Source organism: Pan troglodytes, chromosome 2 (genome assembly GCF_028858775.2).
Source record: "Pan troglodytes isolate AG18354 chromosome 2, NHGRI_mPanTro3-v2.0_pri, whole genome shotgun sequence".
Taxonomy (NCBI): Eukaryota; Metazoa; Chordata; class Mammalia; order Primates; family Hominidae; genus Pan; species Pan troglodytes.
In genome coordinates, this window is record NC_086015.1 from 53,056,636 (window position 1) to 53,083,891 (window position 27,256).

The window sequence follows — 27,256 nt, forward strand, 5'->3', positions numbered from 1 at the left end:
TTGAGAGGACCTCAACGGCTTTTCTCACAAAATCGCTGATTTTTTTCTTTTTTTGAGATGGAGTCTCGCTGTCGCCCGGGCTGCAGTGCAGTGGCGTGATCTTGGCCCACTACAACCTCCACCTCCTGGATTCAAGCGATTCTCGTGCCTCAGCCTCCTGAGTAGCTGGAATTAGAGGCCCCTACCACTACACTGGGCTTTTTTTTTTTTTTTTCTGGAGACGAGTCTTGCTCTTTCGCCAGGGTGGAGTGCAGTGGCGCAGTCTCAGCTCACTGCAACCTCCGCCTCCTGGGTTTCAGTGATTCTCCTGCCTCAGCCTCCTGAGTAGCTGGGACTAGAGGTATGCATCACCATGCCCAGCTAATTTTTGTATTTTTAGTAGAGAAAGGGTTTCACCATGTTGGCCAGGATGGCCTCGAACTCCTGACCTCAAGTGATCCACCTGCCTCCCAAAGTGCTGGGATTACAGACGTGAGCCAATGTGCCTGGCCGAGAGAGATTCAAGTTAGGGAATATATATGTGTGTTGACCTGGTCCTATATGGCCAAGCTATGGGCTAGCAGGATGCCCTGTGTATGCCAGTCCCAGAGCTTGTTCTTTGACCCCTTGGGAGCCAGAGTCAGATGCTCAGTGTGAGACTGAAACCCCAGGAGCCATAGCTATAGCTATAGTCAGCTGTTTTGTGAGCAGCCTCAGGAGGAACTTTTTGGACCTGGAACTACCCGCTTCCAGGTCCATGGAGCACATTTATCTCGGGGCCTGAGGCTCCCCCTGGAAATGAGGGTGCTGTTTTTGTGTGCATCTGTGGTAGTGGCAGCTACAGAGCCCCACCTGTCTGTTGAAAGATCAGGCATCACTTTTTTCTTTCTAAACTTTTATTGAAAAAAAAACCGAGGAGGTGTGCTGGATCCCTTTTCAGAAAAGCCGCTTCTCATACCTGCAGGCAGAAGGACCACCTGTGAGGTGAGGGCAGGAGAAAGGAGGCATGAGGTATGGCAGAGGCCCCACCAAGGACAGGGTGACTTACGAATGGAGGCTATGGACGCCACCTTCCACCTGGGCTGAGGACGTTCTCTTCTCAAACTTAAGCTCCCCAGAGTACATCATGGCTCTGAAGAAGGGCAGAGGTCAAATGTGGGTAGCTGGCCCTGGACCAGCCCCTCTACCCATGTCCCAGCTCCCCAAGCTCACCGGACTTGGGTCAAGCTCTTGGCACCAATGTCCTGGCATGAGTGTTGGATGCCAGCAATCAGGTAAGGGACAAATTTGTGGATTGACCCTTTGTCCTGCACAGCACCAGACACTCCCTGGGCCACTTTGATTTTGTCAGCTTCACTGCAGGGAGAGGCAGAGACACGGGCAAGGTCACAGCAGAGATGAGACTGTCAGTGCAGGATTAGGGTGGGGTAACTGGCTTGCCTGTCCCACCTGAAATATCTGTTCTGGCTGCTGAGGTGCTTGTCCATGGCATCGAGAGAACCCATACCGCGATATTTCTTTAGCCGGATCCCATCGGAAAAGAAGTATTCACCAGGGGCCTCAGTGGTGGCAGCCAGGAGAGAGCCCATCATGACTGCGGACAGATGGAGTGCTTGGGTTAGAGCCTAAGCAGCACTAGGGAGGGGTCCCACTGGCCTTCATGGGTACTGGGCCTCACCTGTGGAGGCCCCAAGGGCCAAGGCTTTCGCAATATGACCCACATTTTGGATTCCTCCATCAGCAATGACCGGAACACCAAAGCGCCGTGCATACTCTGACACCTTGTACACTGCTGTTGCTTGGGGCCGCCCACAGGCCAGCACTGTTGAGATGGAGGAACACATGGGTGGATAGGGTTAATGGGGACAGGCAGTGGACCCTGTGGCCATATTTAGGACCCAGGAGCTTTTGGCTACATCTGCATCAGGACTGCAGCTTGGCTGAGGAACAGACGTGTCTGGGATGGCTGCTGCCACATCTGCCTTAAATAGTACAAACAGCTGTGCTGACCTCTACTCACCCCCACATGTGCACGTGCATGTGTGCAGTGCCCAGGGCAGCCTCAGGCACATGCAGTCTTAGCAGCCGGGAAAGCCCCCGTCCAGCTGGTATCAGATGGGGCAGGAGTCACCGTGCAGTTAGTCCCCAGAGGCACTGAGGTCAGGCCCAGCCCTTCCTCCCTGAATGGTGGGCAGCTCAGGCAAGATAAGGGCAGTGGTTGTGTAGGAGAGCAGGCTGTGGTTGTGTGGAGCAGGCAGTGGTTGTGTGGGAGAGCAAGGACCACACAAAGGAGTTGGTCCCTGAGCTATGCCTACTGCAGAAGATGTGGGCAGAAAAGGTCCTGCCTAGGGAATAAGGTCCTGCCCTATCAGCACCCCAGAAGGAAGAGGGAGCTATGTTCTTGAGCACCACCCCCAAACCATGGTCTGTGTATCAGTTGGCCTTGCCCACCCATCAGCACCACAAACCCCGGGAGCTACAGCTACGTCAACCAAGCAGCCGGGCAGTGGGCAGCTGGGCCGGGCCAGTGGGCCGGGCTGGACTTACTATAGCAACCCGTGACAGTAGAAGGGCATTTGGGGCTGTGGGACTTTATGTCTGGAGGGATCTTGGGAGCCACTAAATAAAACAAACAGACCAGAGTTTAGAGAAGGTGCAGAGCAGGAGCAAGAAGGCCAGGCTAGGCAAGGGAGTGGCAGGTGATGGATGACAAGACCTTGTCTTGCTTCCAGCCATGTCACCCATCCAAGAGGCCAATTTGGCCCCAGGGTTGCCCCCATTGGAGGGCTCTATTGTCCCCATAAGAGTGCTTGGTTCCAAGGTGTATGGGGCCTGAAACTGGGGTCTCTGTGGGCCCTATCAAAGTATATTCTTACCTTCCTGCGTAATGCAGATGGAGCCACTTCCCATGCCCACCCGAAGGGCATCCACACCTGCATCAATGAGGTTCTTGGCCTGGGCAGCAGTGACCACTATGGTGAAGGAAAGGAAAATGCTCATGTGAAGGTTAAGGTGGGAGCCCAGCTTACCCACTCCCACCACACATCCTTCAGGGCACAATCTTGCCTTACCATTGCCTCCAATGACTTGGAGATTAGGGTATTTGTCTTTGATGTACTTGATCATATTGATCTGGAAGATGGAATTTCCCTGGGAAGAGTCCTAGGACAAGAAGTAAGTCTCAGACTGTGATGTGGCAGCTGCCCCTATTGCCCCAACCCACCTGTGTAGCAGCTCACCAAAACCACTACATCCACACCAGCCTGGGCGAGCAAGTCCAGCCTATACTTGTCATCCTCATGAGTGCCAATGGCTGCCCCACACAGCAGCTGTTTCTTGGCATCTTTGGAGGCTAGTGGGTAGTCCCGATTCTTCTTCAGGTCTGTCCGGGCAATGATGGCCACAAGCTCATCATCTTCATTTACAATGGGCAACTTTCCTGTGGTCAGGGCAGGACATGAATCAGGACCCTAGGCATTAGTTCCAGGCCCTTTCCCAGCTCTAGGACTTACCCTTCTTGCTGCGCTGCAGAATTTCATTTGCCTCCTTCAGTGTGATGCCTGCAGGGGCTACCACCAAGTCTTCCCTCTTTGTCATTATCTACGTGGCAGGTGAGATGTGAAGAAGGGCCAGTCATCGACTATGACCAGTTAACTCTTTTCTTTCCTTCCCAAGTAGCTGAGATCACAGGCACGCGCCACCACACCCAACTAATTTTTTGTATTTTTAGTAAAGACGGGGTTTCACCATGTTGGCCAGGCTGGTCTCAAACTCCTAACCTCATGATTTGCCTGCCTCAGCCTCCCAAAGTACTGAGATTACAGGGGTGAAGTTCTATGGACCACCACGTTCATACATTCACACCCAAAACACCCTTCCTCAAGGGATCCCAATAATTCTTAGCAGTATGGTATTGAGTGAGGGATGAGTAGAAAGGACAACATGGCACAGGGAGCACCCTCTTATACTATGGAATAAGGAGGACAACACAGGAACAATGGCAAGAAAATCAGGGCAGACCTCAAGCACTGCCCCTACCTTAGGGGTTTAAAAGAACAAAGCATGAATGCTAGCAAGCATTTGGGCAGTTTGAAAGCCTCTGGTGGGGAAAGGATGCAGGAACCCAATAAAGGAGTCAGAAACTTGGTTTGACACTCCTTTCCCAGAGAGAGGCTATCAGAGATGTCTTAGACAACAGAAGCCCCTTGTCTTCAACCTGGGCTGCTAGAGCTTGGATCTACTCTGCCAGTGGCACCCACCTCTTCCAAGAAACAGTCATGTTCCTCCTCTTTGAGAAAATCAATGTCCCTGGAGGAGATGATGCCCACCAAGCGGCTCCCCATCCGGCCTGTGTCTGTGATTGGGATACCGCAGAAACCATGCCGGGCCTTGGCCTCAAAAACATCCCGCACGCGATCCTTGGGGCTGAGGACCACAGGGTCTGTGATGAATCCCTGTTCATATTTCTGGAAAGGGATGGTGAGAAAGGGCATCGCATCTTTGAACTACTTTCATCAGGCTCTTGATCTGAAGCATGGGTCTCTGCTTATTGATCCCTTTGGCAGTGCCACAAGACCAAATCACACCAACACATCTTAGAGACATGGGTAGGCTGGAGGCACTGTACACCTGGTCTATTGCTGCTGCTTTAAGAAACAGAATCTCAGGGTCTTCTCAGTAACTGAACCCCACGGTGGGAAGAAAGAATACTAAATTAATAGAATAAACCCCTACTCCCACCCCACCCCACCTCAGTGCAATTCCCAGGAGCGCTTGCTAATGATCCTTGCCCTTCTGACCTTCACTTTCCGAACTTCATTGGCCTGGAATTCAGGTGTACAGTTGTGGTGGATGAAGCCAATACCGCCTGTAAGCTACAGGATAAAAAGAGACTACTACTAAGTGACAAGAAGCAGGACTGAATGCCTTTGGGGAAAGGCGATGGAGTCCTTGCTCCTTCCCCCACACCCCATGGGGCTCACCGCCATTGCTATGGCCATCCCAGCCTCTGTGACTGTGTCCATGGGAGAGGAAACCAGTGGGGTCTTAAGAGTGATTTTCTTGGTCAGAGCAGAAGTCAGGTCCTGAGGAGACAAACGTCAACCAGTGTGGGAAAGCATCCCTTACACCTCAAGGTGTTACTGAGTCCCCCACAAAAAGGCACTTTTGTATGACCTGCATGCTAACAAGCAACATGATCCCATAAAATCCACCCCCAAGCCCAATCTGGTGAGTTAGCCCAGAGACCAGGTGACAGTAGCACCTTAGCTCACCTTGATGTTCAGGACCCAATTCCTGATCATACTCACCACCTGGTCTGCAGTGAAGTCGATGTACCCAGGGAGAATGAGAAAGTCACTGCGAGGGAAGGGAGTGAATTGGGAGTAAAGCTCTCAGCTTAGGGCAACATGAGACTCCATCCCCATGTATCAATCAACCCGTAACGCATGTGAGCAGAGAGCGGCACTGACAAAGTCTGTGTGTCACAGGCACAGCACAAGGTGGAAATGGGTACAGGGGACCTTTTCTGCCACCGAGCTGTCATCACTGCTCCTGGCACCCTGACAATTCCATGTGTCTGGAGCATGGAATCTCCGGCCTGAGATTCCAAGCACTACTGAGATGCTTATCCGTAACCCAAGCACCGCTCCAGATGTCTCAAAGTGAGCCCCGGAGGTGGGTGGCCAATTCCCGAAACCTGTCCCCCACGCCCACGCCCACGCCCAAGAAGGCTCTCGGAAGCGCCCATCTGGCCTTTTCCCCAGGGTGCCGCCCCTCTCTTCGCCCAGGTGAGCCCCATAGGCCCGCACTTGTAGGTGAGGCCGTCTCCGCAGTTGAAGAGCTGCTGTGCTGTGAGTCCGTCGTCTGGCACGTAGGACGTGCCCCCACTAATCAGGTAGTCGGCCATGGCCAACACAGGACACCGCCGCGTGTCTCCGAGGACCGCGCCGCAGAGACCTCTGCCGTCTGGGCCGCGCCAATATAAACCAGCCGATTTCGTCACTGCGCTGCGCGCGACGCTGACGTCAGGGCGTAGTGCGCGCGGGCGGAAGCGACCCGCCTCGCTGCGGCGGGGGCGGAGCTGGCGCTGAAGAAACAGCGCATGCGTATAGCACATAGTGGCCTTGTCACTGAGGAGCTGCCACTTCACGTCCCACCCCACACTCCCCGCAGGACCTCGGCCAGTTCAATTAACAGGCAAGGCTTTACTTCTACTGTCCCGCCGGGCTCCTCCCCAAAATAAAGAGACGTTGTTCACTAACATGTTGAAAAGACGTGCTTGTCATTCTTAATAAACAACTAGAGTAAGAATACATAAGAGAAACAGAGTGGTATCTTTATATGATACACAAGTGTATGTTACAAGAATTCCATCAGGCACAGGAGCCTCAGGTTTTAAGGCCTCAATGTTAGGCCAAAAAAAAAAAAAAAAAAAGGCATGGTAAAGTTTTTACTTTTACATCTAAAATGTCACTTGTCATAAAGGAGGGTGTAATAGAAATTGTCTTTAATAAATCATAATTGAAGTTCCCCTCATTTTTCTTCCATTAAGATGCTAAGTTTATGTCTGAGCATGAAGAAAGAAAAGAACATCGTTCCCCTGTGGTCAGCAAAGTCTGTCAGCCCAGTGGAAGTTGGCTGGGGAGATTCCCTGCAGGGTCCATCCACCATTAATTCCATCTCTCTTGAAGATGGAAAGGGGCCACATTTCTTTTCACAGTCCAAGCCCTTTCCCCAGGCCCCAGACAAAAAAGAGTCAGCCAGCAACTTTCTAGGACATATGACACTCAAGGAAACCCAGAGCCACCATCGGCTGAGGAGTCTGCTGCAGCAGGTTTATGAAGATGCAAAGGGGGCAAAGTTTTCTTTTATATTTTAAACAGAAGCAGCCTGAAAGGCTTCGTAACTACACCAATAAAAAAAAAAGAAAAAAAAATGGAGGCCTCTTCTTTAGTGTGAAAGTCTGTCTGGTTTTTCCTGGCTGGTTTCTCTTGTGCCATGGCCAAGGCATCTCAGTGCATAGTGCTTGCATTGGCCACTGCGATGGCCTCCTGAATTTCTCTTATCACCAGGATCCGCGTCAGCATTTGTCCCATCTGCTCTCTGCTGATAGGCTGGACTGAGTACCAGATTGGGCTGTTGGGGGCCACCACCGGCTCAGGTGTCAGGTAAAAGGTGTCATTCCGGCCTTTCACACTCTGGGGGCTGAAGAATATGTGGATAAAAGTTGGGTACCACCAATATAACTTCAACCCTCCCACCTTGAACTTCCTAGACAGATGCTGTCTGCAAACAGTAAGGCCCCAAGTTATTGTGGCACAGCTACTGAATTCCATGCAGCCACCACACACTACATCCTGGTCCTCCTTTGGGACTACTGCAAATCCCCCAAATGTTGGGTTACTTCCTCTCTGCCCCTCCTTCCCACAAACCAGCTGTGATCCATCACTGACTGCACCAGCCTAGGGCTCTCATGGACTCATGTGAGTCTATCCTTATCCTACTTGAAGCCAGCTTCACTGCTCAAAGCGTCTATCTCCAAGTCTTTGCGCTTTTTTTTTTTTTTTTTTTTTGAGATGGCATCTTGTCTCCAGGCTGGAGTGCAGTGGGGTGATCTCAGCTCACTGCAACCTCCGCCCCCTTGGTTGAAGCGATTCTCCTGCCTCAGCCTCTGGAGTAGCTGGAACTATAGGCACAAGCCACCAAGCCCAGCTAATTTTTGTATTTTTTAGTAGAGATGGGGTTTTTCCATGTTGGCCAGGCTGGTCTCGAACTCCTGACCTCAGGTGATCCACCCACCTTGGCCTCCCAAAGTGCTTGGATTACAGGCGTGAGCCACGGTGCCCAGCCTCATGTTGTGTTTTCTACCCAATAATGATGGCCATTACACTGGGGCCCTAAACTTGGGTTCACTCCCCTCCCCCGAACTGTGCTGTACCTCTATTAAGTACTTGGCATGCTGTATCCTCTAACAGTTATTCATCCATCCATTCAAGATTTATTCAAGGGTTACCAGTGCCAGGTCAGCACTAGGTGCTGACATTTAAAAAAATGGGCAGGAAAAGTATTTCCTACCCATGGAGCTTACAGATAGGAGGGGACACAGGTAGCAATTAAAGTTAAACAAATACAAAATAAAAAACAGTGATAAGTGCTACCGAGGAAAGAGCCACAGGAAAGAGGTGGGGAATCTGGAAATGCTTCCCTGATAAGCTGTGTTTAAGTTGAGAAGAGGCATAATATGATGTCCTTGAGTGGAGAGGAGCTAGTGTGGCTAGGGAACTAAGAGCTCCACAGACATGAGGTTAGCAAGGGGGAGTGCATCAAAGGAGTTGTCTGCCATAAAAGAATTACTATGTAATGAGAAACCATTGAAGGGGCAAAAGGGAGAAAAAGCTGAGAGGAGTCTCACCTAGATTAATGGTGGCAGTGACAAAAGGTCAAGGTCAGGAAGCAGGGCCATGCTCAATATGTGATGAAGGTAGATTCTCTGTACCTTCATACCCTTTTCATGAAAGGTGACTGTAGGGACCCGGGACCCCTTTTTCTATCAGTGCTAGGCACATCACACACCTTTGGAAAGCCAGAGCAAGGCTGCTTCTAAATTTAGCTTTCTGGAAGTGTTTTTAATACTTGGTTTGGGACTAGAGAATGCCTCTCCCCTATGATAAGTGATCACACAAGTGAGCATGCACACGCATACACACACATGCGCACACATGGACAGCAAGTCATAATAAAGCCTCACCATTTGAAGAGGTAGAAATCATAGAGCTTGATGGGACATCTCAATGGATTCTCTGGATTTTCCGTCTGTTCTGCATACATGTCATCTGTAACTATAAAACACACATCCCCACCACCACAGACCTGGCATCAGACTGCCTTACCTCAGGCCCAGATCAGGAACCTTAGGCTTTCAGCCAGCCCAACTAGGAAATACAGGGTCGGGGGAGGGAAGGTATGAGGCATGGGCAGTGACTACTAAGGGAAGAGGCAGCTATTCTGTCTGGGGCTTCTCTGCTTCTAGGAGGAAAGTTTGGAATTTTTGGCTGGGGAGAAGGGAGTGGAGAATTTTATCCAGCAAATCCCAACCTTTACACTTATCACTAGCCTCACAGGCACAAGGGCAGGACAGGGCAGGACAAGTAGCACCTGTTTTTGCCATCCCTGCCTCCTTTCCCTACCTTTCTGGCCAGTCTGGTGTATTCCAAGGGCCTTCAAGTACCGGATACTCGTGCTTTTATCCTTGGGATTAGAGGGGTTCTTCTTTGTCTGTCGCAAGACCTTGGAGAAGGCCAGCTTCATGTGCTGGTCCACTGTCTTCAATAGGAAGTACCTGGATCACAAGTAAAATGCAAGGCAGAGGGAGGGGTGCCGGGAGGATACCATGACTCATCCTCTGCCCACTGGTGCTTCAGAGGAGCCACTGCCCACATTCCCAAGATCTGGGCAGGCCCATACCCAAGCAGTGTCCAATGCAGGAACCACATCAAGATGGATGGTAGGGGTCTGGCAAGGGTGTTTGCCTCACTGGTTACCAAATAAAATGCAGCCAAGTGGGGTTAGGGCTTTCAGTAGCCCAGTTTCTCAAATATATGTCAGAGGAATTCAGAAGGCCTCTTGGATAGTTTCCACACTCTTCACTGGACAGATGCCAGCAGTGGAGCCTCTAGAACACTTACTTGGTATTAAAGAACATGAGGGTGGTCAGCAAGGTGGAGGGGGAGTGAGCCCCAAGCTGCTTGCACTCCCATAGCATCTCCTCAGTCACATGGCTGGGCAAGACATAGCCTAGGAGGAATAGAGTACTGTCACAACAAGAGGATGGCAGGTGGTCTCTCAAAGGCACAATATGGGATGTGTGAAGCATAAGGACCACACAGGAGTATAAATTTCATCAGGGGACTCTCCCTAAAGTGTGGCAAAAATCATCTGGAAAGCTTCTTAAAACACAGATAGCTGGGTCCCAATCTGTTTCTGAGGTGGAACCTGATGATGAGCACTTCTAACACCACACTTGAGAACCACAGCCTTACATGATTGTTGTTACCCTCTAATCCAAGGCTAACACAGGGCAAAAAGACTGCCCTCAGAGACAGTGAAGTATAGAAAACTATAAACCAAACTCTGCATATATGCATACTTCTCTGAGAGTGTACAGAGCTTTGCATATTTTCAAAGGTGGTCCAGGACCCAAAGAACTGGCATGCAAGCCCGTTTGCCCTTACCAAGTCTTCTCTCATCTCAACTGTCTCTAAAAAGCAAGGCCGGCCAGGCGCAGTGGCTGATGCCTGTAATCCCAGCACTTTGGAAGGCCGAGGCGGGTGGATCACGAGGTCAGGAGATTGAGACCATCCTGGCCAATATGGTGAAACCCCGTCTCTACTAAAAACACAAAAAATAGCCGGGTGTGGTGGCGGGCTCCTGTAGTCCCAGCTAATCGGGAGGCTGAGACAGGAGAATGGTGTGAACCCAGAAGGTGGAGCTTGCAGTGAGCCGAGATTGCACCACTGCACTCTAGCCTCGGCAACAGAGCGAGACTCCCATCTCAAAAACAAAAAAACAAAAAAAACAAAAAAACCGGCTATTGCCATTTCTTCTCTAGATAAAGAGACTGATACTCTTTGGGGGATATTATTATTATTATTATTATTATTATTATTATTATTAGCTAAGATACAGGGTCTCTTCTACAATATCTTTTTTTAAAAAAGGAAGACCAGGCATGGTGGCTCACGCCTGTAATCCGAGAACTTTGGGAGGCTGAGGTGGGAGAATTGTTTGAGCCCAAGAGTTGAAGACCAGCCTGGGCAACATAGCCAGACCTCATCTCCACTGAAAATCAAAAAAATTAGTCATGTGATGGTGCACATCTGTGATCCCAGCTACCAGGGAGGCTGAGGTGGGAGGATTCCTTGGGCCTGGGAAGTCAAGGCTGCAGTGAGCCGTGATCGCACCACTGTACTTAAGCCTGGTGAGATCCTGTCTCAAAAAAAAAAAAAAAAAAAAAAAAAAAAAGGAAAAAAAGAGATGAGGTTTCGCTCTGTCACCCAAGCTAGAGTACAGTGACACAATCATGGCTAACTGCAGCCTTGAGCTCTTGGACTCAAAGACTCCTCCTACCAGTTTCCTGAGCAGTTAGAAATACAGGCGTGAACCACCACGCCTAGCCAATATGCCAGTATTTGAACTATTACAAGATCCCCCCCACAGGGCTGGTGTTACTGTAAGACCCTGGTTCATAAGTGAACCCAGAGCTAGGCACAGTCAAAGGTCAATAATTTGAATAAGAGCCCTGGTCAGCCAGGTCTGCACCAAAGAAAGATGACATTTGAATGACTACCAAGCCCCTTCATGTGCTGAAGTCAGTCAGTATGCACATGTTTGTGCACTGGGTGCATAATGAGATAGGAGCAGGCAACAGTATTCTCCTGCAGGGTTTCGGGATTCTCCAAGCAAGCACAGTGTGTGACACTTCCTGGAAGCAGAAAAAAGAACATTCTGCCCGATACACTCCTCTTCTGTGTTCTATGCTCTTGCCAGAACAAAGCTGGCTCTCTAATAGTGCATTTCCATCTCTTTAAGGCAGTTCTGACTCTATTTTTTGTCTACTTTTCGGCTATTTTGTGACCCAGTGGCAATGGGAAAAGCTTTCCTGCTCTTAGACATATCTGAAGCCCCCAAGATCCAGGATGAGCAGAAAACAGCCCTTCTCAGCAAAGAAGGATTCAAGGAATCCTCCCACCTCAGCCTCCCTAGTAGCTGGGATCACAGGTGTGCACCATCACACTCGATTAATTTTTTTGATTTTTAGTGGAGATGAGGTCTTGCTATGTTGCACAGGCTGGTCTTCAAATCTTGGGCTCAAGCAATTCTCCTACCTCGGCCTACCAAAGTTCTGGGATTACAGGCGGGAGCCACCACGCCTGGCCTTCCTTTTTTTAAAAAATAATTTTTCTCCTGGAAACAATTATTGCCATACTTTGGCATGTTCCACTTCTCTGGGTTCGCTCTGCCACTTGCTCCCTCTGATGTCACTTCCCTAATTTTATTCTCTTCTCTACAATTTGTAATAAACTTGGCTGGGCGTGGTTACTAATGTCTATAATCTCAGCACACTGGGAAGCCAAGGTAGGAGGACTGCTTGAACCCAGGAGTTCAAGACCAGCCTGGGCAACATAGGGAGACCCTGTCAATACAAAAACCTTAAAAAAAAACAAAAAACAGCTGAGTGCAATGGCTTGAGCCTGGGTCCCAGCCCGAGCCCAACAGGGTGAGGCAGCAGTGAACTATGATCATGACATTGTACTCCATCCAGCCTGGGAGACAAAGCAAGACCCTGTAAGAAAAACTAAAATAGCCTGGGCATGGTGGCTCATGGGTGTAACCTTGGGAGGCCAAGGCAGGTGGATGACTGGAACCTAGGAGTTTGAGACCAGCCTAGACAACATGGCAAAACCCCATTTCTACAAAAAAAAAAAAACAAAAACTAGCCAGATGTGGTGGTATGCACCTGTAGTCCCAGCTACTTGGGAAGCTGAGAGGTAGAAGGATTGCTTCAGCCCAGGAGGTAGAGGTTGCAGTGAGGCAAGATTGTGCCACTGCACTCCAGCCTGGGAAACAAAGCAAGACCCTGTCTCAAAATAAAAAAATAAATCAAAATAAAATAAAACAGACTCTATTGACTGAGGGCCAGGGCTCCTAGCATGGAAGTAAGGGGCTATATAGATTTAAAAAAACCTAGGTATTAGCCTTATAGTTCTGAATCTGAACTACAGGCACCAAAATGATGTATTTTATCTTTAAAAACAATTTCTAGTTCTGCCCACTGAAGATCCTAGAAACAAAGACCAATCTAGGAACAATAAGCACCCCTGGCATACAGAGTAAGGCACTGAAATACCATTCCCCAATAAAAGGAACCAGGCTCCAGAACTGAAGGATTCTACACTAGAACAAGAAATGTCCAAGATGGGACTAAACATTCTGTGAAATCAGAAATCAAGAAAGACAACTAGGGTCATGTCAAAAGGACTTAGGGGTCAATTTAAAGAGGCTTCTAATGGCCAATGATGGGACATTTGTGCATCAGTAAAGATGACTGCAAAGAGCTGAATCTCATTAAATATGTTTAAATCTGTAAATTCACAATGACTCTTAAAACAAGAAAACCTTAATTGGACATCACTGAGAGAAGCTGATGAACTAACTCATTTTTGTGAAAACTGGCTAAGCAAAGAAAAAAAGAAAAAACAAAACAAAAAAAACAGCTGTTAACCCTTCCTCTTCTATACAATCTATACCATTATGAACCCAAAGAGTTAAAGAGGGAAAGTTAGGGCCAGGAACAGTGGCTCATGCCTGTAATCCCAGTACTTTGGGAGGCCGAGGTGTGCGGAATGCCTAAGCTCAGGAGTTCGAAACCAGCCTGGGCAACATGGCAAAACCCCATCTCTACAAAAAATACAAAAATTAGCCAAGCATGATGGCATGTGCCTATGGCCCCCAGCTACATGGAGGGCTGAGGTGGGAGGATCGCTTGGGCCCAGGAGGTTGAGGCTACAGGCTACAGTGAGCCGTGTTCCCATCACTGCAATCCAGCCTGGGTGATAAATCGAGACCCCCGTCTCTTAGAAAAAAAAAAAAAAAAAAGGAAAGTTTATCTTTATATTCCAAGTAATTATGAAGTAATAACAACATTAGAATACTGTTTTGCAACCCATAAAGAATCAATGGATTCAGACATTATGGGCACTGTGATCAAAAAAAGGCCAACTATGAAGTAATCTTGCCAAAAACAAAACAAAACAAAAAATCCGGAATCAATCTGTATATTCAATTACCAATCAATTGTAGATACATGGGGAAAAAAGAACATGTTAAACTACACCACAGAGTGCTATCAGCAAAAATTAGACTGTGTGACAATTTCAAAGGCTAGTTTCTTCCATGAATATACTGTAAGACAAAAGGGAGGGGGGCAATTAAAGATGAACAGTAAATATTAAGGCCAGGCAAGGTGGCTGACACCTGTAACCTAGCACTTTGGGAGGCTGAGGCAGGCGGATTGCCTGAGCTCAAGAGTTCGCGACCAGCGCGGCCAACATGGTGAAACCCTGTATCAACTGAAAATACAAAAATTAGCTGGGTGTGGTGGCAGGCGCCTGTAGTCCCAGCTACTCTGGAGGCTGAGGCAGGAGAATCACTTGAACCCAGGAGGCGGAGGTTACAGTGAGCCGAGATTGCACCACTGAACTCCAACGTGGGCAAGAGAGAGAGACTCTGTATCCAAAAAAAAAAAAGGCCAGGGGGCGGGCAGATCACAAGGTCAGGAGTTCCACACCAGCCTGACCTGGTGAAATCCCATCTCTACCAGACATACAAAAATTAGCTGGGTGTGATGGTACGCGCCTGTAATCCCAGCTACTCAGGAGGCTGAGGCAGAATTGCTTGAACTTGGGAGGCGGAGGTTGCAGTGAGCCAAGATCAAGCCTCCGTCTCAAGAAAAAACAAAAACAAAAACACAACAGCCAATTTCAATATGTAGACTTAATTTTGACCTTGATTCAGATAAATCAAAATAATGAAATTTATAAGACTATTAACAATTTTAATAAAGGGTAGATTTTTTTTTTAAACGGAGTCTCGGTCTGTTGCCCAGGCTAGAGGGCAGTGGCGCGATCTTGGCTCACTGCAAGCTCAGCTCCCGGGTTCACACCATTCTCCTGCCTCAGCCTCCATAATAGCTGGGACTACAGGCACTCACCACCACGCCCAGCTAATTTTTTTGTATTTTTAGTAAAGACAGGGCTTCACCGTGTTAGCCAGGATGGTCTCGATCTCCTGACCTCATGATCCACCCGCTTCGGCCTCCCAAAGTGCTGGGATTACAAGCATGAGCCACTGCGCCCAGCCTAATAAAGGGTAGATTTTAATTACATTATGGATTTACCTTTTTTGTTGATTTATTTAATTATTTTTTTTTTTGAGACTGAGTCTTGCACTGTTGCCTGGGCTGGAGTGCAATGGTGTGATCTCGGCTCACTGCAAACCCCGCCTCTCCTGGGTTCAAGTGATTCTCCTGCCTCAGCCTCCCGAGTAGCTGGGATTACAGGCTCCCACCACCACACCCGGCTAATTTTTGTAATTTTTTTTAGTAGAGATGGGGTTTCACCATAATTGGCCAGGCTGGTCTCGAACTCCTGACCTCGTGGTCGGCCCACCTCAGCCTCACAAAGTGCTGGGAATTCAGGCATGAGCCACTGTGCCCAGCCATTTTTTAAAATTATTTTTTAAAGTATGAGCTGGGCTCCGTAGTTCACGCCTGTAATCCTAGCACTTTGGGAGGTTGAGGCAGGTGGATCACCTGAGGTTAGAGGTTCAAGACAAGCCTGGGCAACACAGTGAAACCTCGTCTCTACTAAAATACAAAAAATTATCCGGGTGTGGCAGCATGCACCTGTAGTCCCAGCTACTTGGGAGGCTGAGGCAGAAGAACTGCTTGAATCCAGGAGCCAGAGGTTGCAGTGAGCCAAGATCGTGCCACTGCACTCCAGCCTGGAAGACAAAGTGAGACTCCATCTCAAAAAAATAAATAAATAAATAAAAAGTAAATATTAAAAGACATAACCGGGCCAGGCGCAGTGGCTCACGCCTATAATCCCAGCACTTTGGGAGGCTGAGGCGGGTGGATCACCTGAGGTCAGGAGTTCAAGACCAGCCTGGCCAACATGGTGAAACTCCATCTCTACTAAAAATATAAAAATTATCTGGGTGTTGTGGCACATGCCTGTAATCCCAGCTACTAGGGAGGCTGAGGCAGGAGAATCGCTGGAACCTGGCAGACAGAGGTTGCAGTGAACCGAGATCGTGTCATTGCACTCCAGCCTGGGCAACAGAGTGAGGATCTGTCTCAAATAAATAAGTAAATAAATAAATAAGTAAGTAAGTATGATAGGCTGGGCCCGGTGGCTCATGCCTGAAATCCCAGCACTTCGGGAGGCCGAGGCGGGCCGATCACTTGAGGCCAGAAGTTCGAGACCAGCCTGGACAGGTGCCTGTAATCCCAGCTACTCGGAGGCTGAGGCACGATAATTTCTTGAACCCAGGAGGTGGAGGTGGCAGTGTGCTGAGATTGCACTACTCCACTCCAGCCTAGGCAACACAGAGACTCCACCTCAAAAAAAAAAAAAAAAAAAAAAAAAGTATAGATAAAGTATCTGGAATTTACTTCCAATACAGGAGAGGGGAAACAGGTGGTGGTATACATAAGGTTTAAAATGGAAAAAATAAACTTAAAAACAAACAAAAACAAACAAAAAGGAATTAAACAGCAACAGGCCAGGCTCGGTGGCTCATGCCTGTAATCCCAGCACTTTGGGAGGCTGAGGCAGGCGGATCACTTTAGGTCAGGAGTTTGAGACCAGCCTGGCCAACATGGCGAAACCCTGTCTCTACTAAAAATACAAAAAAATTAGCTGGGCGTGGTGGCACATGCCTGTATTCCCAGCTACTTGGGAGGCTGAGGCATGAGAATCACTTGAACCCCAGAGGCGGAGGTTGAAGTCAGCCGAGATCATACCATTGCACTCCAGCCTGGGCAATAGAGTGAGACTCCGTCTCAAAAGCCAAAAAACAGCAACAAAAAAAGATTTGCCATGGAAAATGGGTACATGGGGGAATTCATTAATCTATTGTTTATTTTATTTATGTTTGAAACTTCCATAATAACAGACTGAAAAGTGAAGTCTGCATATCCATACTTGGCTTGAAAACTTCCAAATTATGTAGAGTGATGTAGTCACTCATGTCTCTGTTCCAACAATAGCCCTCCCTTGTAATACTCTTAACACTTTCCATTCCTTTGTGTTCTGTTCTTCAAAGTACTTAAATTGCTAGGCGCAGCAGCTCACGCCTGTAATCCCAGCTCTTAGGGAGGCAGAGGTGGGAGGATAGCTGGAGCCCAGGAGTTGGAGACCTGCCTGGGCAATACAGCAAGACCTTGCTCTCCACAAAAAAGGAGGGGAAAAAAAAAGACAAAGTACTAGAGTTAACTTACTTATTTATACACTGTCTCGCCTTACTATAGTGCAAGCTCCATTTTCTTCACTGCTATATTATATTCTCCGGCACCTAGCAGACTGCCGGGCACATAGTAGGCACTCAAAAAATTTGTCTAACCAGTAAGTTTCTTTTTTAAGGGTAAAGCAGCATACATTTTAATAAATGTATTTTATTAAATTAAACAGGGATTAAAACTCGGATATTTGCGTGAACACAAGTTTTAAACTTCTCTGAATGTCAAGGAATGCAACTGCTGCATCATAAAGCAACAATGTTTACTTTTGTAAGAAACTGCCAAATTGTCTTCCAAAGTGGTTGTGTCTTTTTGCATTTCCACAAGCGATAAATGACATGTTACTCCCTATCTGTGTCAGCATTTGGTGCTGTCTGTGTTTTGAATTTCTGCCATTCTAATAAATGTACAGTAGTATTTCATTACTTCAATTTGCAACTCTCTGATGACACCTGATGAGAGCATCTTTTTTTTGGAGACAGAATCTCATTCTGTTGCCCAGGCTGGAGTGCAGTGGCAAGTGATCTTGACTCAATGCAACCTCCACCTCCTGGGTTCAAGTGATTTTCTTGCCTCAGCCTCCCAAGTAGCTGGGATTACAGGCACGTGCCACCACACGCAGCTAATTTTTGTATTTTTTTTAGTAGATATGGGTTTCCCCATATTGGCCAGGCTGGTCTTGAACTCCCGACGTCAAGTGATGCACCCACATTTGGCCTCCTAAAGTGCTAGGATTACAGACGTGAGCCACCGCACCCAGCCCATCTTTTCATATACTCATGTGCCATCAATGCATTTTCTTTGGTGAGGTATCTGGTCAGATATTTAATATGTGTGTGTGTGTGTGTGTGTTTTATTTTTTGGTAGAGATAGGATCTCACCATGTTGCCCAGGCTGGTCTTGAACTCCTGGGCTCAAGCAATCCTCTCACCATGGCCTCCCGAAATACTGGTATTACAGGTGTGAGCTACCAGGCCCAGCCTAGACATTTATTATGAATGAGATGGGGGTCTCACTTTGTTGACCAGGCTGGTCCCAAACTCCTGGGCTCAACTGATCCTCCCACCTCGGTCTCCCAAAGTGCTAGGATTATGGGTGTGACCCACTGCAACCAGCTGCTAGTCCTTTTTTTTTTTTTCTGAGACGGAGTCTTACTCTGTCACCCAGGCTGGAGTGGAGTGGCGTGGTCTCAGCTCACTGCAACCTCTGCCTCCCTGGTTCAAGCAATTCTCCTGCCTCAGCTTCCCGAGTAGCTGGGACTATAGGCACATGCCACCACGTCCACCTAATTTTTTGTATTTAGTAGAGACGGGGTTTCACAGTGTTAGCCAGGATGGTCTCGATCTCCTGATATCATGATCTACCTGCCTCAGCCTCCCAAAGCTCTGGGATTATCTGGGATTACAGGTGTGAACCACCGCTCCCAGCCAATTTTTGTATTTTTAGTAGAGACGTTTTATGTGTTGGCCAGGATGGTGTCGGACTCCTGGTCTCAAGTGATCCACCTGCCTCGGTCTCCCAAAGTGCTGGGATTACAGGCGTGAGCCACCGCGCCCAGACTCTGTTTTTTTTTTTTTGGGGGTGGGGGGGGGGAGGCGGGTGGCACGGGGCAGACTCTTGCTCTGTCGCCCAGGCTGGAGTGCAGTGGCATGATCTCAGCTCACTGCAAGCTCTGCCTCCCAGGTTCATGCCATTCTCCTGCCTCAGCCTCCCGAGTAGCTGGGACTGCAGGCACCCGCCACCACACCCGGCTAATTTTTTTGTATTTTTTAGTAGAGACGGGGTTTCACCGTGTTAGCCAGGATGGTCTCGATCTCCCGACCTTGTGATCCACATGCCTCGGCCTCCCAAAGTGCTGGAATTATAGGCATGAACCACTGCACCCAGCCAAAGACACACAGGAATCTTAAAGGCATATTGCTAAATGAAAGGAACAAATCTGAAAAGGCCACATGCCGAATTATTCCAACTATATGACATTCTGGAAAAGGCAAAACTGTGAAGATAGTAAAAACATCAGTGGTTTTCAGGATATCTGGGGGAGGGAGGGATAAACAGGTGAAAAGGTTTGTGTTTTTTTTTGAGACGGAGTCGCGCTCTGTCACCAGGTTGGAATGCAGTGGCGCAATCTTGGCTCACCACAACCTCCGACTCCCTGGTTCAAGCGATTCTCCTACCTCAGCCTCCTGTGTAGCTGGGATTACAGGTACCTGCCAACACACCTGGCTAATTTTTGTATTTTTAGTAGAGATGGGGTTTCACCATGTTAGCCAGGCTGGTCTTGAACTCCCAATATTCAGTGATCAGCCCATCTCTGCCTCCCAAAGTGCTGGGATTACAGGTCTGAGCCACCATGCCTGGCCCAGAAGAGGTATTTTTTAGGGCAGTGAACATTCTATATGACACCATGATGGTGACACATGTCATCATACATTCATCAAAACTCAGAATGTACAACAGATACAGAATGTAAACCAGAACGTACAACACAATAATATAGTTCATAGCACTATGAACTATAGTTAACAATAATGTATCAATATTGGTTTATCAATTATAACAAATGTACCACACTAACGCAACATGCTATTGATAGGAGAAACTGTGTGTGAGGGTATATACTTAAGGAGTTAAATGGAAATTCTCTGTACTTACTGCTAAATTTTTCTGGAAACCTAAAAGTACTCTAAAACATAAAGTCTATTGGCTGGCCGTGGTGGCTCATGCCTGTAATCCCAGCATTTGGGAGGCCGAGGTGGGCGGATCACCTGAGGTCAGGAGTTCGAGACCACCATGACCAATATGATGAAACCCTGTCTCTAGTAAAAATACAAAAATTAGCCAGGCGTGGTGGCATGCTCCTGTAATCCCAGCTACTTGGGAGGCTGGGATAGGAGAATCACTTGAATCTGGGAGGTGGATGCTTCAGTGAGCCAAGATCACACCATTGCACTCCAGCCTGGGCAACAAGAGCAAAACTCTGTCTCAAAAAAAAAAAGTCTATTAAAAACAAAAATAGGCCAGGCACGGTGGTGGCTCACGCCTGTAATCCCAGCACTTTGGGAGGCCGAGGTGGGCAGATCACAAAGTCAGGAGTTTGAGACCAGCCTGGCCAATGTGGCAAAAGCCTGTCTCTACTAAAAATACAAAAATTAGCTGGGCATGATGGCACATGCCTGTAATCCCAGCTGCTCAGGAGGCTGAGGTAGGAGAATTGCCTGAATTGGGAACTGGGAGGCGGAGGCTGCAGTGAGCCAAGATCGCGCCACTGCACTCCACCCTGGGCTACAGAGTGAGACTCCGTTTCAAACAAAACAAAACAAAACAAAAATAGCTGAGCAGAGTAGCGCATGCCTATAGCTCCAGCTACTCAGGAGGCTGAGGTAGGAGGATCGCTTGAGCTCAGGAGTTTGAGGCCCATCTCAGCAACATACCAAGACCATGTTTTTTTAAGAACAAAGAAAAACACTGAATAACCTATGCTTTTGTTCCAATAGAACATGCTGTCCAGAAGGCTGCCTGTGAGTAAAGCAAAAATTATGCTCTACAGATAAAACTGTCCATAATCCTTAATTGTTATGATTCTAATTTTAATCAATACATTTTAATAGGAAAAAAAAGATAGTAACTACCCCGCTAGTTCTGCTTGTTCCTGTGTCCTTCCCACACTGGAACCAGCAGGCTTCTCTGGTGAGCAGTGCCTCTTCCCTATCAGGGCAAGTAGCACAGTGGCCAATGCTGCTGCAGTCTGGGATTTATATCCCCCTCACCCACATGCTTTTCATAGCCAACCACAGAAGCTATTGATCTTTCTTAAATCCAGGTAGGAAAGATATCCAAGGACAAGGGAGACTCTTACCAAGTGGAGTGACCCGGGGCTGAACATCCTTCAGAACTTCATGTAGCCACTCCGTGAACCGAACATAATAAAGATCGGAGAAAATGTCATCTACCCTTCCATTTTCAAAAAGATACTAAAAGAAAGACAATTAATAGAAGTTATTGGTAGTCTCCTGAACAAGGATTTCAGGGGAAATAAATATATTTTTCTACCAGTACTACTATCCTTCCCTACCCATTCACACCTCAACAAACCAAGGCACCAGCATGTGACACTTCCATAGTGTGCCTAAGCTCATGTGACTGATTCTCATGACATTCTTGAGAGTTGGGTAAATAAGGCAGATGTTGTGAATGCTATTTCACCCAAGAAAGGCATTGTTTTGTGTTAGCAAAAATCATGAATAGGCTCTGGGGTCAGCCTTCCATTAGATATTGTATAAGTTAAACAACATGTGCAAGTCTTTTAATTTCTGAGACTCAGTTTCCTTGCCTGTAAATGGAGATGATGGTATCTGCCTTCCAGGACTGGGAGAGCATAGAATGAAAGCATGTAAAGCAATTCACATAGTACTTAGGTTAGGACCACCAAGAGAGGAAAAAACTAGGAGGCAGACATTTCTCAAGACTAGGCAACAGAGTAAGTCCCAACCAGTAAGCCCTATTCTATTATACTGTGGGTTTCTCCTCAAGAGCCTTCAAACACTAAGAAATCCACCTCTGCTCCCTTGAACTGCCAGTCTGCAAATTTCTGTTATGCTTCACCACAGATGTCCTGGAAACCTAACTACATTGGTATATTATTCTAGCTAGACTCCTTCAAATAAGTAGTTAGTGCAGGGAACAATGAGAAGAAAACCTCTATGCTGGCACAAGACTCTGTTTTGAATAAATTACCTTCATGAAAATCAGGTTTACTTTAACAAAAAGAAAAGTGTTACATAAATGCTTTGTGAATTACAAAAAAAAAAAAAAAAAAAGTCAAGGTAATTACCAATAATGTAATAGAAGTTTCTCTAGGTAGTAGGATGAATAATGTTTGTTTTCCTATTTTATTATTTATTTTATGTATTTATTTTTTAAGAGGCAAGGTCTTGCTTTGTAGACCAGATTGAAGTGTGATGGCACAATCATAGCTGACTGCAGCCTCGAACTCCTGAGCTCAAGGGATCCTCCTGCCTCAGCCTCCCAAATAGCTGGGACTACAGGTGTGTGCCACCACACCCAGCTAATTTTTTTTCTTTTCGTTTTTCAGACAGGGTCTCACTCTGTCACCCAGGCTGGAGTGTAGTGACATAATCATGACTCACTACAGCCCCAACCTCTGGGGCTCAAGCAATCCTCCCACCTCAGCCTCCCAAGTAGCTGGGACTACAGGCATGCATTACCATACCCAGCTAATTTTTTGTAGAGATGGGGTTTCACTGTGTTGCCTAGGCTGGTCTCAAACTCCTGGGGCTCAAGCGATCCTCCTGCCTGAGCCTCCCAAAGTGCTGGGATTACAGGTGTGAGACATCTTGCCTGGCTCTTATTTTTTTTCTTTTTTCTTTTTTTTTTTTTTAATTTTTGAGACAGAGTCTCGCTCTGTCACCCAGACTGGAGTGCAATGCTGTGATCTCAGCTCATTGCAACCTCTACCTCCCGGGTTTAAGCGATTCTCATGCCTCAGCCTCCCAAATAGCAGGGATTATAGGCAGTGCACCACCACACCTGGCGAATTTTTGTATTTTTAGTGGATGGGGTTTCACCATGTTGGCTGGGCTGGTCATCTTCAACTCCTGACCTCAAGTGATCCACCTGCCTCGGCTTCCCAAAGCGCTGGGATTACAGGCGTGAGCCACCAGCGCCCGGCCCCAGCTCTTATTTTCTAAAGTGAACATGTAGGTTTTTAAAACTTAAAAAAAAAAAACAACAAATGTGTATTTTAAAACTCACTGTATACCTGAAAGAGAACTTCCTTATTTTAACTTCTTCCTTATCAATTTATTAACTAAACTAGCAAACATCCAATAGGAACACAGCTCAAACATGTTCTTGTGAAGATCTGTTTCCTACCTTTTGAATACACAGGAAAATATAGTAGAGCACATCTGGGTCATAGGGTTCACCTTCTCCATTTCGAGCTTCCCGTGTCATTAGACAGAGCCCATAATTCAACTCTGCCACAGCAGAGGAGATGAGATCTTCCTGGAATCGCAGCAGTTGGCGCCCTGCAACGGAAGCCCCCAAAATGAATGAAGGTCCTGGGGGTCCATATCTGGAAGGCTCAGAACAGATACTGCCCATCAGGGTGCTGGGATAGAAATGCTCACTTGTTATCTACTAGAATGTTTCATGCCTGTAATGTCAGAACTGGCCTATAACATGAGTATATGAGCCTAATGCCAAGAAAGAAGGGCTTGAGTGCCTATCCCTGGTTCCCATTTCCTCCCAGAAGCCACTCTGCTTAGGTCTGGTAGGGTCAACTCCTGAAACCCGTATGTCTAAAAATGCCTGGTTTTGGGCAAACCCCACATATCCTGCTTATTATGTACACAAGGTCAGTACTGCTTGTTACTAGGCTTGAATTCAACATACTATTACATACTATTACAGATGTTGCTCTCTTGTCCCCAAGACAGGGGACACCACTTTTCTGGCATTTTGTCCTCCTGTTACTTTAGTACCATTGCATTTTAGACACAGCCCACTCTTCTTCCCAGACACTCACTCCCAATGGGTGCCAATCTGTTCTGAGCATCCTTCTCTAGTTCAGCATTCTTGGTCTGGGCCCAGTTTTTCCATACTTCAAGCCCTTCTTCTGGCTTCAAAGAATTTGGAAGCAGAAGTTCTGGGGAAGGCTGTGGCTGTGACTGTGGTTCAACTTCAGCAACCTGGACAGTTTGAGCCTATAGGAGAGAAACCATGAAAATGTGTCAATATTGTTTTGTATTAGATCCTTCTGCAAAATTGCCAGAAAAATGTTATGTATAGTTCATTTATTTAAGAAAATATTTCTCTACTCATTGCTGTCCTACTTTTAAGAAGCTTTGGAGTTCTACCTCTTGCCCCAGGGACAGCAAAAGCAGCACTGCAACTGGGCTAGTGCAGTGCTTCTCAGCCTTGGCTGCACTTTTAAATGTTTTTTTTTTTTCTTTTGAGACAGAGTTTTCCTCTTGTTGCTCAGGCTGGAGTGCAATGGCGCAATCTCAGCTCACTGCACCCTCCGCCTCCCGGGTTCAAGTGAGTCTCCTGTCTCAGCCTCCCGAGTACCTGGGATTACAGGCATGCACCAACACGGCCAGCTAATTTTATAATTTTAGTCGAGACGGAGTTTCGCCATGTTGGTCAGGCTGGTCTTGAACTCCCAACCTCAGGTAATCTGCCCGCCTCAGTCTCCCAAAGTGCTGGGATTACAGGCGTGAACCACTGTGCCCGGTCAAATCTTTTATTTAAAAACACTAATAGCCAGACTTACCCCAGAATCTCTCTGAGGGGGAGCCAAGGTATCAATTGTTTAAAAACTCCTTGAGTAAGATTGCACCACTGCACTCCAGCCTGGTGATAGAGCGAGACTCTGTCTCGAAAAAAGAAAAAAGAAAAAACAAAACAAAACAAAAAAACTCCTCAAGTAAAAAAGTAATTCTAATGTTTGGTCACCACTGAGAACTACTGGCTCAAAGCACTGCTCCCACAATCTTTAATGTGCAAACAAATCACTTGGGGATTTTATCAAAATGCATATTCTGATTGAAAAGGGTAGGAACTGAGACTCAACATTTCTTTCTTTCTTTTTTTTTTTTTTTTGGCGGGGAAAGAGTTTCGCTCTTGTTCTTGGATGCTGGAGTGCAATGGCAGGATCTCGGCTCACCTCAACCTCTGTCTCCCGGGTTCAAGCTATTCTCCTGCCTCAGCCTCCCAAGTAGCTAGGATTACAGGCATGTGCCACCACGCCCGGCTAATTTTGTATTTTTAGTAGAGATGGGGTTTCTCCATGTTGGTCAGGCTGGTCTTGACTCCCATCTTCAGGTGATCTGCCCTCCTCGGCCTCCCAAAGTGCTGGGACTACAGGCTTGGGCCATCGGCCCAGAGCACTGATTCTTAAACTGGGTCTCACCTTAAAATCATCTGGATTGCTTTTAAAAAAAAAAAAAAAAAAAAAAAAACAAAACAAAAAACCCACCCTGGCCGGGTGCAGTGGCTCACACCTGCAGTCCCAGCACTTTGGGAGGCCGAGGTGGGTGGATCACGAGGTCAAGAGATTGAGACCATCCTGGCTAACACGGTGAAACCCCATCTCTACTAAAATACAAAAAAATCAGCCGGGTGTGGTGGCGGGCGCCTGTAGTCCCAGCTACTCAGGAGGCTGAGGCAGGAGAATGGCATGAATCCAGGAGGCGGAGCTTGCAGTGAGCTGAGATCGCACCACTGTACTCCAGCCTGGGTAACAGAGTGAGACTCCCGTTCACACACACACAAAAAAAAAACAAAAAAACAAAAAAACAAAAAAACCTCACACTTGGGCCTTATCTCCAGCCATTGTAAGGTAGAGGCACATTGTCAGTATTTTTAAAAGCTTCCCATGTGATTTTTTTTTTTCCCTCTGAGATGGAGTCTTGCTCTTTCGCCTAGGCTGGAGTGCAGTGGCACGATCTCGGCTCACTGCAACCTTCACCTCCCAGGTTCAAACGATTCTCCTTTCTCAGCCTCCCGAGTAGCTAGGATTACAGATATGCACCACCATGCCCAACTAATTTTTGTTGTTTTCGTAGAGACGGCTGTTATTGAACCATCTTGCTGGCTGGTATCGAACTCCTGACCTCGAGTGATCTGCCCGCCTTGGCCTCCCAAAGTGCTGGGATTACAGGCATGAGCCACTGTGCCTGGCCTTCCCAGGTGATTTTAATGTCCAGCCACAGTTGAGCCATCATTTAAAGAAAAAAAAAGTGGTGAAACCCCATCTCTACTAAAAATAGAAAAATTAGCCAGGCATAGTGGCTCATGCCTGTAATCTCAGCTACTTGGGAGGCTGCGGCACAAGAATCACTTGAACCCAGGAGACGGAGGTTACAGTGAGCTGAGACAGTGCCACTGCACTCCAGCCTGGGTGACACAGAAAGACTCTGGCTCAAAAAATAAAAATAAAAAAGTGAATGTTTGAATAATGTTAAAATATTTCCAACTTTTTAAAATTCTGTTTTTGAGCAAAGTCTTGCTCTACCACCCAGGCTGGAGAGCAGTGGCATGATCTTGGCTCACCACAACCTCCGCCTCCCAGGTTCAAGGCATTCTCCTGCCTCAGCCTCCTGAGTAGCTGGGATTACAGGTATCTGCCATCATGCCCGGCTAATTTTTGTATTTTTAGTAGAGACGGGGTTTCACCATGTTGGCCAGGCTGGTCTCAAACTCCCGACCTCAGGTGATCCGTCTGCCTTGGCCTCCCAAAGTGCTGGGATTACAGGCGTGAGCCACCATACCCGGCCAGATTCTAAAGAGATCTTTATACCCTAAAAATATTAAAATTCCAAGATTTTCCATTTTTTTAGTTTGGACTCTGATTTTGAAAGGCAAGAACTGAGTCACCACATGTTTAAAGAATGTGCTTGAGCTGGGCGCGGTGGCTCACACATAATCCCAGCACTCTGGAGGCCGAGGCAGGCAGATCACTTCAGGTCAGGAGTTGGAGACCAGCCTGGCCAACATGCTGAAACCCTGTCTCTACCAAAAATATAAAAAATTAGCCGGGTGTGGTAGCACGCGCCTGTAATCCCAGCTACTTGGGAGGCTGAGGCAGGAGAATCGCTTGAACCTGGGAGGCAGAGGTTGCAGTGAGCCAAGATGGTGCCACTGCACTCCAGCCTGGGTGACAGAGCCAGACTCCGTCTCAAAAAAAAAAAAAAAAGAATGTGCTTGGATTCTCAAAGGTGCTATAAAATGGCAAAAAATGAATTCAAATCACCCAAAGCCCTAGTTTCGCTCACTCACTAATTCAAAAAACATGTGCAAAGCTTTGCATCAGGCCCAGAATACTGCGATATATTAAATTACAGTCTAGGGCAAAGAGCTGATTCAATCTGCAGCGTTGTGAAGAAAATCTTTGGCATCAGTTTTTCTCCTTAATTGCACTGACTAATCCAAGGATCACAAAAAAAACAACAACAACAACAACAAAAACCTATTACTCAAACCATTTCTTTGAAACAGTTCCATGAACTGCCAACCATCATGCCCCTCTAAGACATCTAGCACAGACCAGGAGGGCAGCTGAGCTCAGGGCCAGAGGACCCAATAGCAACAGAAGCCGCTGAGTGACCCATGCAGACATCCCCTCCTCCCCACCACCCACAGGCCCAAGCCTCCCTTTACCTAGTCAATAAG

The 27,256-nt window shown here is 47.3% G+C and overlaps 2 protein-coding genes across 10 annotated transcripts in view; both read right to left on the reverse strand.

The window, feature by feature from the left end:
• Positions 1-833: 833 nt before the first annotated feature.
• Positions 834-6,012, reverse strand: IMPDH2 (inosine monophosphate dehydrogenase 2). 4 transcript variants are annotated; one of them, XM_009445469.5, is made up of 15 exons: positions 5,790-5,999; positions 5,289-5,337; positions 4,962-5,063; positions 4,779-4,853; positions 4,239-4,445; positions 3,492-3,579; positions 3,219-3,418; positions 3,051-3,141; positions 2,856-2,951; positions 2,527-2,598; positions 1,658-1,801; positions 1,429-1,573; positions 1,192-1,335; positions 1,028-1,111; positions 834-937 (listed from the first exon to the last, which is right to left on the reverse strand). In XM_009445469.5, the coding sequence occupies exons 1-15, from the start codon at positions 5,885-5,887 to the stop codon at positions 916-918; spliced, it is 1,617 nt and encodes a 538-aa protein (XP_009443744.2). In that variant the 5' UTR covers positions 5,888-5,999; the 3' UTR covers positions 834-915. The 4 variants fall into 4 exon arrangements, with proteins under 4 accessions (XP_009443744.2, XP_516452.4, XP_009443745.2 ...); XM_516452.9 differs by lacking the exon at positions 2,527-2,598 and having other exon boundaries at positions 5,790-6,012; XM_009445470.5 differs by lacking the exon at positions 4,779-4,853.
• Positions 6,013-6,245: 233 nt separating this feature from the next.
• The window catches only part of QRICH1 (glutamine rich 1), a 64,444-nt gene continuing 43,433 nt past the window's right edge, over positions 6,246-27,256 (reverse strand). For 5 of the 6 annotated variants that reach the window (XM_009445431.5, XM_009445432.5, XM_063805113.1 and 2 more), the window contains 7 exons: positions 23,610-23,787; positions 22,955-23,109; positions 20,919-21,033; positions 9,666-9,774; positions 9,168-9,319; positions 8,729-8,819; positions 6,246-7,185 (listed from right to left, as the gene is read on the reverse strand). In XM_009445431.5, the coding sequence (XP_009443706.1) occupies positions 6,993-7,185; positions 8,729-8,819; positions 9,168-9,319; positions 9,666-9,774; positions 20,919-21,033; positions 22,955-23,109; positions 23,610-23,787 (993 nt within the window). In that variant the 3' untranslated portion in view covers positions 6,246-6,992. 6 annotated transcript variants of the gene reach the window in all.

Excerpts from the sequence above, each read along its gene's own strand:
- IMPDH2 (XM_009445469.5), bottom strand. The coding sequence starts at position 5,887 with ATGGCCGACTACCTGATTAGTGGGGGCACGTCCTACGTGCCAGACGAC. Across the intron at positions 2,599-2,855 it reads CATCTGCATTACGCAGGAAG|TGGCTCCCAAGATCCCTCCA; the intron begins GTAAGAATATAC and ends TGTTTTATTTAG. Across the intron at positions 1,112-1,191 it reads AAGAGCTTGACCCAAGTCCG|AGCCATGATGTACTCTGGGG; the intron begins GTGAGCTTGGGG and ends GCCCTTCTTCAG.